General features: G+C 45.0%; 1 protein-coding gene across 1 annotated transcript in view; it reads left to right on the top strand.

Annotated features, from left to right (window-relative positions):
- Positions 1 to 15839, top strand: part of LOC135917813 (uncharacterized) — a 49783-nt gene that overhangs the window by 22411 nt on the left and 11533 nt on the right. Inside the window, exons 2-3 of the mRNA XM_065451414.1 lie at positions 3249 to 3340; positions 3814 to 3980. Coding sequence (XP_065307486.1) covers positions 3251 to 3340; positions 3814 to 3980 — 257 coding nt within the window. The 5' untranslated portion in view covers positions 3249 to 3250. The remainder of the gene's footprint in view (positions 1 to 3248; positions 3341 to 3813; positions 3981 to 15839) is intronic.

Raw genomic sequence — 15839 nt, 5'->3', positions numbered from 1 at the left:
TAAAAGAAACAGAACTTGAGGGAATAATCGACGCCTTGCCAGATCATTGCATATTGGTTGTGCATTTCAACGTACACAATACACTTTGTGACAATTCTGAATGCGATGCAAAATACCCAATAGTAGAAAAGATTCTTTCTTCATGCACCTGCGTACTAAATAGGCAACAGCCAACATTTCAGACTTAAACATAATACTGTTTTATGAGCTTAGCATCCCCTACCTTAGTGCCATGCTTAGAGTGCAAGGTTAGGACGCTTATAGCAATGATCATTCTCCTGCGTGCCTAGATATACAAAAGGACATGATCCTCACCCCCACACTGCGCAGATTTGGAAAAATTTAAGGTGATGACCCATATGCTTCGAAACACTTTTAACCATTTTAATATAAACGGAGTCGTTGCTTATCTTACCACTTTTATCAATGACACCGCATTAGAGTGCATCTAACAAACGAATGGGGCTTCAAAGAAAAAGCACGTATCCTAGTGGAACGAGGATTGCAGGAACATGCGGTGAGAAACAGGATAAGACTTGGGGCATGTTTCTCCAATCTCTTGCAATTTAGAATCTCCTTAACTTAAAACTGTCCTGAGGAAGACGAACACGGCGCATTGCTAGAAGAGAAACCTCAGAAAAAAATACGCATCCAACACTATTACCTACACTCCAGCAAAGTATGGAACCAACCGAGAAAATTAATAGGCTGTCAGCCTTACCTTTTACCTTCGGTCAATGACCAAGGCGACGTTAAAGACCAGGCTAACGCCCTTGGGCAGTATTTCGAGCGTGTCTGTCTCCGAACATTATTCGGAGTCGTTCCTGAAACAAAAACAATTAGTTAAACCAGTACGCTGAAAAGGAAGTGTAATGAAAACGAATCCTACGACCATTCATTTAGTCTTGCCGAGTTCAGGGCTTCCTTAAAACAGTCGAAGTTCTGCTCCTGGAGTCGACAGCCTATGTACGACATAACCAGTCTTCACTCTAACGCTCAAATGGCACTGCGGTCCCTATTCAACACTGCGTGAATACATTGGCCGAATGAAGACTTCTAAAAATGCATCTTTTGAAAAGCAATACACGAGTAGAAGAGGCTCTTCGAGTGTACTTTTACGATACTGCCTCAGTTTCCGGTTAAATGTCGTGATTGTTTCCACCTCTGTCATGTCAAAAGCAATTGTCGTTTGCAGTGTGTTCAGTGGGGCTGGTTGCTTCATGTTTAGAATACACACAGGAACAGCGCAACACAGAACGAGCGAGTAAAGAGCACAGGACAGAGCGCTTATAGCAACCAAGTGCTTTATTTGCAGAAGCAGCATACTAAGACATCATTGAATATGACATGAAGAACAGAAAACGGATAAGAATGATAAGCGTCAGGCACGGAGATAATCCAGTTCTTTTACTGAGAGCGTGAAGGACACAGAACTGACGCACGCGTCGCCACTTTTGAATATGCAAAATTCCTCAAAGATTTCCCGCGTTCGCTTTTCACTATATCTGCCAATTATTTCGAACCTAAAGATCGGGTTGCAACCACACATGTTATAGTGGGCAACCAGATGACTGTGCGGGTTTCCTTTTAGTGGAACGACATGCTCGCGCAGGTGATCATTAGTGCCCCTCCCCATTTGCCCGATATAGCAATGTTTAAAATCAAGTGGGATTTTATAGACAACCTGCGTTGTACAGTGAATAAAGCCATGAACATGACTCTTATAGCAGCTTTTGCGCGGGACAGTATCTTCCGTTGACTATTTTGCACAACCCACTCTGTTTATTAGGGGCATTGCACACCACACTCACTCCTGCCTTGGCCGCAATGTTCATAATGTTACGGGAAACACGGTGTACATAAGGAATGACGCCAAGCTTAGATCTCACCACCTTCGAGATGCCGCTTCACTAAAAGGAAACCCGCACAGTCATCTGGCTGCCCACTGTAACACGTGTGGTTGCAACCCGATCTTTAAGTGCGAAATAATTGGCAGATATAGTGAAAAGCGTGCGCGGGAAATCATTGAGGAATTTCGCATATTCAAAAATGGTGACGCATGCATCAGTTCTGCGTCCCTCATGCTCTGAACAAAATAACTGGATTCTCCATGTCTGGCACTTATCCTTCTTTTTCTGTTTTCTCAGATGAAAGGTTTATTTAGATGCTGCTTCTGCAAATAAAGCATCTGGTTTCTTGTCAGCGCTCTGTAGTGTGCTCTTTACTCGTTCGTCCTGTGTTTCGCTGTTATTGTTTTTGTTCCAATTCGCCTTCCTCTATATTTTGGGATTTTGGTTATGCTGTGAGAAATGTACAGCTATTGTGTACCGCATCTTGTATGATGGCATCAGTGTTTTTAGAGATTGTTCCACCACACAACAATGATCCAAGTGGGGGCTGTAGTTGCCTGCAGTAACTAAATAAATACCCACTGTTGCTCATTTGACGTGTCCATATTCTTGTGAACCATGCTCTGTCCTAATGGAAATAAACAGTGCGACTTTTACGAGGACCGTAGGACAGGAAGGCACGTACAGGGGCTGCCCTGTACTGTCCTACAGTTTGCGGAAAAGTTGCGCTTTTTATTTTCATCATGTATCTGTACCAACTCGCCCGAATGTCTGTTCCTGTGTTCTTGTCTTGTTTCTATGCCACATAAATTTTAGACTGCTGACGAAATGTCACTAGGCATTACATTCGACAACTGTCAACCCAGCTTGTCGACCCTACCACCTTCAAAATGTTTCGTACCTTGAAGATCAAATATGTTAACACATTGGCACGGTCACTGCTGCTGATCTGGTAAGCGTAGTCTACAGAGCACGGTGTCGCCAGTTCAATTTCTCGTGACCTTATTCACTGTAACAGGTGCAGTATGAAAAAGCACTCGCGCAAAAGAACTGACTGGTGCGCGTTAACAAAATCCACGTGGTCAACGTTAATCCTAGTGGAAGGGTTATTCTGTAAATATGCACCTTGAGAACATACCTGCCATTTCAGCTGCTGTTGAAGTGCTGATTGGCTGGGTTGCGGCACCAGCGAGTAAAAAAAAAAGCAAAAAAAAAAAACAGGCACCCTCGGCCAATTTCTACCTAGCGGTCGCCTAACCGGACAGTCCACTAGGTGGACACGTATAGAATACCCCCCCCCCCCCCCCCCCTTGTGTCTTGCACGGCGGCATCCGGGATGTTTTGCTTTGTGACGTTCAAAACCCGACCAATGGACTAACGACGGTATTTTCGACGCAGCCATGTCGCCTGCGCGCTGTACTAAACGCAAGCGGGGTCTACAAGCTTCGCCTCAGCGGCGTCCATTGACTTCAAGAAGCCAGCCAAAAAATGTAAGCCCCTACGCTCTTCTGGAAGCATAAGCGATATTTAAAATGTGTGAATTGCATTACTTCTCATTAGTTACAATATCATTAAAATATTGTTTGAGTACTTGAAGAAGACCCTTTCTTTTTGCAACTGGCAGATGCAACCGTTGAGGGTAAAAGAAAGCTTTCACCTTAAGTAAAAGTGAATGATTTGTGAAAGTTCAGAGAAGATTCAGAACTTCGCTGCAAAACGCGATTACCTGCATGCACAAGCTTCCGTGCAATCGTGAAACAAAATGTTGGGCTACGCTCGAAAGTGAGTTATTTTCAGCTATTGAAGAAGCTGAACAATGTTGGCAAGCTAACAGAGCTTCAAATGTTTTAAGAACAGATAAGTTGCAAAGAAAGCTTCGGCAAATAGGCTTCCGTGGCTCATGTCCCTGAAATTTGAAATAGTACCAAGCATAGAGTCGTGACGCTTTTTTCTTCGGGTACAGTTGCAAGGCCACGGGCAGAGAGGCGCGCGGGCAGAGAGGCACGCTGGCTGCACGCCTGCTGGGAAGCGCCCACCCTGGAATAGCAGCACCGCCGTTCCAGCGACCTTCGAGAAGTTCTGCACGGAGCAGAACAAAAGAAAACGTGCCTTAGTAAAGGCTACTAGGAAGTGAGTGGGAAAGTGGAACGTCACGTTGTCATTGCGCATTTTCGCTATTTCAAAGTACGAATTTTTGCAAATTAATATTCTCGTGCTAACCGAAGACAGCTCAGGAGCACAATTACTTTTGAAGTTGGTTTTTATTTTTAAAAGGCGTGCTGTAAGTACATGAATACTTTTATGCTGTTTAAATACCCAGGTTAGGAGCTGAAAGCAATATCTGCATTAGAGTGGACGAAGTAGCCTTGTCCTACTAATAATTCTGATTAATTACTTTCGTTTACCTCAACCAGCAACGAAACTGTAAAAGCGTGTTTGGTTGGCTGTTGACTCTGGATCGCATATTTTCATGCCATATCCTGATATTCGAGACGCACTTCAAGGGGGCTTTTAAAATGCTAGCATTAGGAGGGGAAGAAAGTATGCGTGTGAAGTGTGCGAAGCCGGTGGTGTGGTATACGTAGTTATGGGATGAGAAGGCTTAGAACAGCACGCGCGTGTGTGGTTCAACTGACGGTGGTCTGCTCTGGACCCCACTGCCAGTTGCACTTCGCTCCACATAGGTGCAGGCTGTGTGTCAAATGCGCTCCTGACCAACCTTGCTAAGTGGTCAACGCGTTTAAAATCCTGCATCAGGCACCTCAAATGGGTGCGACGTAATGCTCACGTCAATTTCCTTAGCATTACCACTACATTGCCACTGACATTTTTGTCTGTGACGACACGCTATTTAGATCGAATCGGTGCCAAATGTCTCGAAAGCTGGCATCAAGAAGACGCTAAAGGCCACTTCCATACCGTTCTGCATGCATCGAACTTTGTATGCGTCAACACTATACCCAATCGTTACCGGGTAGAATACAATGAACGTCTTTCCAGTAAATTGTTGTCAGCCACAAAATTAGGGTGTTTACCAATCCAAACCTACTTGATGGAGTTGTTAAACCAGACAAAAGGACAAAAACACGGTTAAACGGAAAAAGTGATGTTTGTATCGCCTTATCTGAACACGCTGAACCCTCTGGCATCAATATTACCTGGGTACGCATCATCTGCGTTGAACTCGGTGGGAATGCGCGTCTTTCTCTAGTGTTACTACATTCCTACAACTGGGAATACGCTGAAACGCCCTGACGGCAGCCTTTCGACTGGCCTCACTCGCATTGCTTGCGCCACATTTCCATTTTTTACTTATATTGCCTCGAAATTTCAGCTGTTGCTCAAGTAAAAGTTATTGCCATGTGGAAGAGGAAACGCTTTGTTCCTTTTTTAACTTTGTAGTGTTCTTGCGTAGTCGGCATTAATATTTTTTGCAAAACTCTTACTTATCCGCGAACGGACGAGCAAACAAGACGCCTGATTTCAGTGTTGACGTTCTTCGATTTCTAGGTGAGATTGACCTCCTTCCGCTAAGTGATAGCATCTTTGTTAGAATCTTTGTTAGAATCTTTGTTAGAATCATTGTCGGGACCTTTGGCGGGACCTTTGCCGGGACCTTTGTCGGGACCTTTGCCGGGACCTTTGTCGGGATCTTTTTGTCAGGAGTTTTGATCTTGCAGCCATCGTAGCTGCAATATACGCTATCCTTGTCACGATTTTACCATACCCTTGTTCCGCCGCAGTGTTTTCTCCTCTTCCCTGCTCCCGTCTATAATTCCCCGCTTCGATGCGTGTTCGCTTCCGCTTTTATATGTGCCCGTTCGCTCGATTGCGCCAACGCTCACCGTGGGAATGGGTGCCGAAAGGCCCAACCGCTGGCATGTGATGGCACGCTTCAGCACACGATGACAAGCGAACGCATCGATTGGAGGAATAAGGTACGCAGCTACTGGACACAAGCTCTGACGCACGCCGAAATTATCAAGCAGGGGCTCTATTCTCGACACGCATGGCGGCTGCACAGCCGCCATTATCCGCCATGTTTACTCTCTGATTGGCTGTCGAAAGGTCACGTGTTTTGAAATTTGTGCCGGGAAGCGGAAGTATTGCAAAATGCAATTTTGCGTTTTCATCAAGATGACGAAACGTGACGTGGAGCTGCAAATGTTATGGACTAATGCATTTTTTTGGTCTTTGGCAGATATATTGTGATGTTAGCGCTTCAAAAAGAATGTGAGCGGTAGCGTGCAGAAGCCAGTGCAATGCACCTGCAATTGCGCGAATATGTGGTGGCGATTCAAGATATGCGCCATGCCAGCTCGCTGATTGGCTGAAGGAATATCTCATGAGGAGCGTCACAGGAAGGGCTGTTTCGTAAACGTCATTTTGACGATGCGTGACGTTGCGCTGGGCCGCCATTGCTGAGATTTTCCACCATAATTGTTGCTGCGACGAGCCGCGCGAATTATGCTAATGGGCAGCCATATGCAATGGCAGCTGAGAGGAATGCGTATCGCCACATTTTCCCCGTCGTTTGGCACCACGAAAATCTTTTGTTCATAACGCGTGCTCATAGTATTTGCATCGCTCTCGGGTGGTGTTGGCATTTGTGTTTGGAGCCATCATTTTTTAAAAGAACGCGTTTATACGAAATAATATTGGTTGAACATAGCAAACTTTCGGCAATGTTGTCCACTTTTCACTGCTGCATTTGTATTGTAATCAAGATTAATGCCTTTTCGCACAATCAAAAGTTATGACAACGGCCTCTTTCTAATTTACAAAAAGAAATGTACGCAAGGCGGCGCCTTGAAGTTTCCTCCGTCGGTGCGAGTAACCAGCGAAATGAACAAGAGATGGCAGCGCCGGCGCTTGCGTCGCTCTAGTCGATATCTCTGGCGCGCGCAACGCTATCGGTGACATTCGGCCGTTTCTCCGCCAGCCGAGTCGGGCTGAGTCACTTGCGTTTCACGAAATAGCGATAACGTGACCTAGAACGTGCGCGCATCACCACTGGTAGGTCGCGTATGTTGTCTTAAGCAAGAAAACAAGCGCGTTGGCGCCAACATGCGATGACTCATTCCGTTTTCCGGAGACACGCATCCTAGCTATTGAAGCAGACGATGGCTTGTACGCAGCAGACGACGGAAGCGAGAAGCGTTTTCGACGGAATAATTATACGCTTTGAGATAGCTGCTTTATTTTTACTGCGGAGGAAAACTGTTTTGCTTTACCGATAACGCTATATTCAGTGCCTTCATTTCAATTTCTTAGGCGAAACGTCAAGTTGGCGTCACGTTACGTAAGCAAAACTGGGCCATCAGCGCCATTTTGTTTGCGTCGCGCCTACGTCACGCACCGAAGAAAATGGCGGAATGTCCAGAATAGCGCCCCAGCGGCTGCGGTGCAGTGTTGCTTGACTGTTTTTTCTTCAACCATCGAAGGTCGTCCTAAAATAGCCTGCTGTAAACTTATTTCCAAACAATAAGTTAGCGATCTGAATGCTCTTTTGGTTAGAGAAACACGCTTGATCAATGAATGTACGCCTGCCGCAGAAGTCTTTCACCTTTGATCTAACAGTAGCGCACAAAACATCGATATCACTGGTTGCGCTCACGGCGGCATCTGTCTACAACATCGCTTTGCAAACATCGCAAACACCTGCACGACCGTGCCACACCATATTGAAAAGCTGCCGTACAACTTCATTTTTGGTAGCTCATAGCTCAGTAAATTACGTAAACGTTAAAAGTATGCAATGTATCATTGAAAAATATATCTTAGACATATTGCCAAATATTGTCAAGCGACGGTGAAGAATAATTCCGGCTCAAAACTTGGAGTTACAAATTTACCTCTTTATTGGGCGAAAATCTGCCCAGCAAAACAAGCAACACTCAATCGCAACGATAGCGGCGAACAAAGTCTGCGATCGTCGAAAACGTCCAAGCGCGTCGGCTTTTTTATAACGGTCTCAAAAGTTCTAGCGTATTCGTAGGTTCCAGCACGCCTTCCAGAAACTACTGCGCGATTCGGGCCGCGTGCGTAATCAGGTTATGCAAGGTTCGTCGACAACAGGCAACGAATAGAACCATCGATAACATTAGCGAAACTTCCGATACGTGCAAGCGCGTCCAGCGCCGAGCGATAACGTTTAACATTCGTTAGCCGGAGAAAACAACCACCGGATACAAAGTACGTGTGCCAATGTAATTATGCTTGTTGGTGTATCAAAGAAACGTGGAGAGGTGGGTTCTGTGGAAATCAGCAGAAAGAATTGGAGTACCTGTAGCGCTCACAAAATAAATCATCTAGAACACCTAAAATTTACCTAATTCATAGCTTATCCTATCCATATTCTTGTTTCTGTCAAATATTGCACATGGAGCGCTTCATTTATTTTTTCAGGTTATGGGCCATGGATACAGCATCCAGGCGGCATTGAGTGTGTTGCTAGAACGTGCAGGCCACGTTCTATTGTAACTGGTTTCGACATGTCAAGTCTGTCTTTCTCAACATTAATGAAATAACGTACCGTCAAATAATGCAAACTCGAGAACGGGAGGGTTTTAGTAGGTGTATTTCGTTGCCCTTTGTCGAGTCGTACTGTTGAAGCACTTATTCAAATGTATGGGGGCAGCTCATTTGCCTAATATAAAGTGTGTGTGTGTGCGTGTGTGCGTGTGCGCGCGTGTGTGCGTGTGCGTGTGCGCGTGCGTGTGTGCGTGTGCGCGTGCGTGTGTGCGTGCGTGTGTGCGTGCGTGTGTGCGCGTGTGCGCGTGTGTGCGTGTGCGTGTGTGCGCGTGTGCGCGTGTGTGCGTGTGCGCGTGTGCGCGTGTGTGCGTGTGTGCGTGTGTGCGCGTGTGCGTGTGCGCGTGTGCGTGTGTGCGTGTGTGCGTGTGCGTGTGTGCGTGTGTGCGTGTGTGCGTGTGTGCGTGTCGCACTTTATTCTATATCATTGCTCTGCCGTATACTTTTATCGCGTGACACTGCATACGGTAAGCAATAGTTATTGAACCTCAGAACAAATGAATAACGCAATGCATATGATGAGGCACATGGCATTCTGTTGGAGTTTCTTCATTCGTTTATTTTATAACTTGCCACACTATAAGTGTATTGCGCAAACGGTACTGCACTGAAATTATATATTAGTACTGCATAAAAACACGATTTTATGAAATAGTAATCAATCAAATGTTTATTATAGTGCTGCATTAACAGCTATTGAGCCTTCATACTAGAGGACTTAAAGCAATATGCGAGACTAAATGTACGCAGAACACGAACTTGGTAGTCAAAACAATGCCAGGTAGAGAATAGGGAAAATGAAAACGAGGAAATGTAAATTGGGGTAATCATACAAGATTATCTGCATAGATAAGAAACACAGGAAATTAACTCTGAATTATGTCACTACAGGCACAATTATTGGGTGCTTTTTTTATCATGCCATATATAGCACCGTCTTTAATGCAACAAGGCCAGGCAGAGAATACGGAATGCTGCCTGGTATAAAGCTGCGGAGGGAAAAATTGCTTATGATCAAGAAGCCTTGGGGAATGTATAATGCCTTGGACCACCTTATACAGGAAGAAAACATCTGATCAATTAAGGCTAAAGGTGCGAGTTGCGGTATATTTGAGAAGGCGGGACTACGGCCGACAGAATGGCGAAAGTGGTGCTTGAAGGTCGATATCAATTTATTTTGGACGCGTTCAATGAGGTCAGGATTAGATTTCCACGTTCCGCCCCCCATGTACGGAGGCATGCTCTCGTAGTCGAAGGCACACAGCAGAATACAGTTTTAGAGACAGAATAGGTAAGTGTAAATCAAGCAATATGCAATTCCAAGAGCGGGAAGGGCGCGTTGTGCATATTTAAAACGTGAACAGAAGCTTAGCGTTTTGTCGAAATACACAGCAAGATCTTTCATTTCATTGACCTGGGCTGTCAGGCATCCTGAATGGTATACGAAAATTACACATCGCGCGTTTTCTACGTAAAACTTCATAAAATATTTTTCGAAGCATTTAAGTGTACGTTATTGTTTCTGTACCAGCTTGAGAATGAAAAGTATTTTTGGAGGTCAATGAAGTCGTGAACACTGTTGAGCCTTCAATAGCTTGAAATTTTCGACACACAAGGGCATGCTGTTCATTTAAGTTTTTAGCACTTACGGAAAGCAGGGAATGCAATACATATTCAAACATTTTTGATGCAGCATAGAGCATAGATATAGGCCCGCAGTTAGTTACTCCACTTCTAGCACCCGGTTTTGCATCGATTGCATCTATCCATCTTACCTTCGAAGTGCTAGAAAGTGTGCGAATACTAGACTTTGGGGAACTTTTGAAGGTGCTTGTGAGAACAGGGACAAGTATGCTTCCATACGTGCTAAGAATTGCGGAAGGAATGCCATCAGCACCACTAGAAAGGGAAGGTTGGACGCGCTTCATCCACTTTAAATCAAAGGCTTCATTTACTGACAGCGTACTCTTCCAGATTTAGAAGTAAGGTTATTTGAATTACGTTTTACACCATATACAGAACAGAAATGTTCTGCATAGGCATCAGCAGGGTTCGAGACATTAGCATTTTAATCAAGAAGACATACAACTTCGGCACCCTTTAGAAGTGTGAAAGTGCACGAAGCTCCGGAAATAATAATTACATGTCATGCTGGCTTCAACACATTGGTCATATTAATAATTATAGTAATTATAATAATGATAATAGTCTTAGCGGTAACGGGGCACACCAGACAGCTCGGAACGCTAAAAAAAAAAGGCCGAGGCCCGTACCGTAGAGTGTCTCATAGCCAGCCAGCTAGAGTAGCAATTTCCAATGTGCAGGATACACACGTGCTTACGCACGCACGAACACACACACACACGCGCTCTCGCTCAATCGCAGAGCGCGGCCCACACGCGCTCTGCTTAGATTTGTCCTTGCGTTGCCACACGTATTGGCTTGTCTTGCATTGTCCGCTAGTAGCACCTTGTCTTTCACGTTCATCAGTGCGGGGACCTTCTGTTGCATCATTTGTCCATCACGCGTGTGGGACCAATAAAAGCCTAATTCACTGTTTTCCAGTCGTCCTTCTATGCACTTAACATGAAGTGTGAATAAAAATAGACTGAGCACCTCCTTGCTTCAGACCTTGGTGAATTTCCACCACTTCACTACCTTTTCGACCTTCTACTACAACTTGTACTCGGTTGTCTATATGACCCTCCTAGCAGCTCCACGAAATTGTCCTCTATAGATTCGTGCTTAATGATATCCCATAACAATCCCCTGTCTACGTTGTCATCGGCTGTTTCAATATCTAGAAATGCTGTCGAGAAAGGTCTATACTGAGCAACTGAAATGTATGCACTCGGTAAGTAGAAACATATCCTCTAAGCGTCTCCCTGACCTGAACTCATTCTGCAGTTCCTGCAGTACATTTTCCTCCACCCACTTCGACAGCTTCAATTTTATGGCTTGCATTGCCATTCTATATATCAAGGACGTTACTCTAACTGCCCTGTACAAGCTCGTCTTATCCTTATAAACTTTGTCTTTGTGGCTGTTCATCTTGTTTTTCACGCCATCTACCGGGATTTTCTTTGTTCAAATCACTTGCTCTATGACATTAGTCAGCAGTACGTAGTTCTTTTTACTGAGGTTTTTATTAGCTCTACTGGTTTCAGCTTTATATATTAGGTTTATTGGTATTAGCTTGATTTTATTGGGTCCTGCTGCCATGCTATTTGGAACTACACCATGCTTCCCTGTTGCTGGATCTGTTTGCGTGTGAACTGCGTTTTCTTTGATGCCGAAGTTATGCCTCACAGCCTAATTTGCCCCGGCGCATCAACTTCGTAGAATGTTAGCGTCTTCATCCCTTATAGCCGTGTTCGAGTTTTAGTTGGAGCTACGAGTGCTATCAAATTCAATCTTTTTTTGACCTTTGTTCCTAATGCAGATGTTATTCACCGAACGTTCACTTGTGCATTTATCTTTCTCTTGCACAAGCTCACTCGCCACCGTTTGTTCTCTGTATGTGTTCCATCTAAAGAGCACCTCTTATACGTGTAATTCTAACGTTTAGCTTGTCCATGATCCATAGACCCCTGCTTACGCTCCTTCAAAGCCAGCTTTATTTCCTTGTTCCACCACTTAAGTGGTTTCCTCTTTGTAATCCCGCAGTTTTCTATGCTTGTCTGTCTTATCTGCTTCTGCGTAACGCCTACAAGTTCCTTATATTCTCATACTGCTGTAGGAAAAGCCTCCATTTCTTCTGTTTTTACAGAGCTGTTTACCTGATGAGCCTCTACGGAGGAGCCGTCTACGTGGTTTCGTGGGGGAGGGGGCGGGGTGACTATCTGGGCTGTCTAACGGCAGTAAAGTGAACAAAACGCAACGAACGATAGTACGGCGCAGAAGAAAGGACACGTGATTTCACCGCATGCCACACCTGCGCAGTGGGGGAGTGCACCCTCGATGGCCGCCGTTGCTGCCGCCTGCGTCTCTCATCTGCCCACAAGGCAACGATCCGGCAGTTTTAGCAAGAAAACACGGAGATGTGCGTCGCGGTAACCACCGTGCTGTGTAAGAACCGGATTGTGCATTGCAGAGGTAGATCACCCGAACAGTTGCAACTCCAACAAAAATGGGAACTAGCGGAAGAACAAGCCGAGTACGAGGAGAGTTGCGACTTGCAACCTTCTTTGAGTTTCACCGCGGAAAACTACAAATTCAAGATGTTTCTGGTCGTGAAGTTTGGACATAATTGCTCGTTCTGCGATCGATAGCTTCGCTGGCTAATCTGCCACCATATGAATGGTTCATCCCGAAATTTCCTTGCGATCTGTTGTTTGCTGTTAATTTAGTTTTAGAAATTCCGATGTTATTGGTTCGTGCTTTGCGTTAGTACACCCCGCGCAAAGTTTGAAGTTAATCTTCTATGATAGCTACTTGGGTTATTTTTCCCGTGTTCGTCTATTATCATTTGGCCTAGTTGTTCGAGGCCATTTCTGAGACTAAGGCGTAGTCTGTACATGACTGCCTTTTTCCGCATTGCCACGTTACCTGTCAATGACACATTTTACCTCTCTTGGTAAATTGACTCAGCCTTGGTGAGCGTTCTGCTGGCGTATGCGACGACACTCTGCGAACCCAGGCTTTCGTTGCGCGAGAACAGCACCGAGGCCGACACCGCTGGCGTCTGTGTGCACCTCAGTTGCGGCCGTAGGATCGTAGTGGCGCAGTATAGCTGGTGACGTCAGGAGACGGCGAAGGGTGGAGAAGGCTTGGTCACACTCAGAAGACCATGACGAGATATTGGAGGCGCTGCTTAAAAGTTGGGTGAAAGGCGCAAATATAGAGGCGAAGTTGCGCACAAACCGACGAAAGTAGGAGCATAACCCTATGAAGCTTCGTAACTGCTTTAGAGTCGTCGGTTTGGGGAAGTCGGTCACCGCACGTAGTTTAGCTGGGTCCGGAAGCACCCCATCCTTTGATACGAGGTGACCAAGAATTGTAGCTTTTCGCGCAGCAAAACGGCACTACTTCAGATTTAGTTGCAGCTGAGCGGTCTTCAGACACGTCAGGACATGGTTGAGACGTTCCAGATGTGTTTCAAACCTGGCGCGAAGACAACAATGTTCTCGAGATTGCAGAGACTCATGTGTCACTTCAAACCCCGCAGAACCGCATCCATCATGCGCTTGAAGGTGGCAGGCGCATTGCAGAGGTCGAAGGGCATGACATTGAATTCATATAGAAAGTCAGGCGTGACGAAGGGTGTCTTTGAGCGGTCGGCCTCTGCTACGGGCGCCTGCCAATACCCGGAGCGCAAATCTAACGACGAAAAAAACTCTGCACCTTGTAGGCAATCAAGGGCATCGTCAATTCTGGGTAAAGGGTACACGTCTTTTCGAGTGACCTTCTTTAGGCGCCGGTAATCCACGCAAAAGCGAATCGATCCATCCTTTTTTTATGTTGTAAGGAAGTTTATTGGGCGAGTCCAACAAACGGGCGGTAGCTCGGAACAGTGAGCAGGGATAACAGGATGGTGGTGTTCGAGCGCCGGTCTCGTGCCCTCCGCTCTTCATGATGATCGGTATGTCATTCTCCTCCTTCATTGCACAGTGTAGAAATATCCTTTAATTTCAATTGGCTCCATCTTTTCAAAAATATACAATGGAAAGTTAAACATAGAAATAACTCACAAAGTATTCACACTATGATTGAAGAGATATATGCACCTCAGTACTGGCCAGCAAACGCATTTCTGGCACAAAACGCGTGCACTTATATTGCAGTGGTTACCAGATGAGCTGCTAAGCATGGGGCTGGTAATGTAGACAAATTGCGCAAGGAACATTTTTCGTGTGCCATACTCTAAGACAGCAGCTCATTTGATAATGTCCTGTACAGCGTATGGATCTTCCTGACTGAGTACAGTGCATTTAGACATGTGTATATTCTCATCTGAGGCCGCAGGTCTAGTTAGCTTTGCTTATATTTCACGTAAAGCTATTTATGTATGGGCTGCATTCCATTGTTTTAGGAGTTTTGTCGTGGTTCTGCAGCAATATCCTGGGGGCCCGGTCTGAAACCGGTACAGAGGCGTATTATATTTCCTATTCGGTTGGCCTCCTCACGAAAGTAGTTTCCTGGTGCTGCTGGGATTTATTCGTTACACTTTCTCAGAAATAAATAAAATTTGCATTACCTAGTGTGCAGCGAGTGAGTATAAAACTACAAGGAGCATTGACATTAAAATATTGTGCTTCAAAATTATCCTTGTATGGTAGCTTAGCATTTTAATTACGGTAAGAATGCTGTACGTCTGAGGAGAAGCTTGCATAATTACATCAATTATTGTGACTCGTCGAATATGCGATCTAACTAAAGTATAGCATGGTTTCAGATGTGAACCAAAAATCATGTCACGAATATGATGCATCAAACACAACATCAGTACAGGCAGGGGAGTGCACGAAAAAGAAGCAAAACATAAATTGAGAAAGGCACAATCCTGTTTAACATATCCCTTCCATGCACGTGTATTTTGCATGCGACTATGCATATACTTGCACAAGGAACCAACTACTTGATTGCAAAGCTTTTTTTTTATACTGAAGTGGTTAAGATGTGCTGAAGTAAGAATAATGATCGCACTTCACAGAAATTTCGTCTCAAAACAAGTACATATGTGTCTAGGAAGATTAATACATTGCCTCACTGCTCACTCTGTCTTAAGTCCAGAAGAATTGTCTACAGGTGCCATGACACTAAGGGGCTTTTGCTTAACACTACATGTTCACATTCTCCAACTGATGAACAAGTGTGCTAATCAGATGCTCTCAGTTCTTTTCATTGAACGCATCTCTACCTCCACTAGAATACTTGGTTGGAAAGTAGATTACACAAACCACAATTTTAAAATAATTTTCAATTTCAAGTGACTCTCTGGCTTCTAAGACGTAAGGTGTGCACCACGGTTTACACAGATGCCTTAATTGCTCCTTGCTTTCGCTTCGGAAGGCACGAGCGGTTCTAATGAACTGGTTTCGTGAGCACGCACGTAAACGATAATGAGTTCTTAAACATGGGATTATCTTCCCCCAATGCTTCCCCTTTCTGGAACATGAAAGGAAGCCATACTTCTAAAGCTAGGTGTAAAAAAAGTAGATGAAAAGGAAGACATCAAAATCTGCCTGCTTCATGTTAACATTTAAAATACAGAATCACAGTGGCTTGTATTTGCACACATGCATTCACATGCTGTTAAATGTAAGCTATTAAAGCTGCTAACTGTATGTATGCACCTCTCCAAGCATGAGCTGTTCCTTTTTATAGTGAACACAGGCACTGTGCTCATTGCATGTACAGTCGCGGTCAAAAATACGCGGCCCACGGCTCCAGTCGGCGGAGCGGCCGCGAGCCGCACCGCGGCGCTCGCGTCGGCGCTGCGAGAGTTTGCGCTCTGAC

The sequence above is a fragment of the Dermacentor albipictus genome, unplaced genomic scaffold, assembly GCF_038994185.2.
Source record: "Dermacentor albipictus isolate Rhodes 1998 colony unplaced genomic scaffold, USDA_Dalb.pri_finalv2 scaffold_13, whole genome shotgun sequence".
NCBI classification, from domain to species: domain Eukaryota; kingdom Metazoa; phylum Arthropoda; class Arachnida; order Ixodida; family Ixodidae; genus Dermacentor; species Dermacentor albipictus.
The sequence above is the reverse complement of the archived record's forward strand: the minus strand, read 5'-3'. Positions and strand labels throughout refer to the sequence as shown.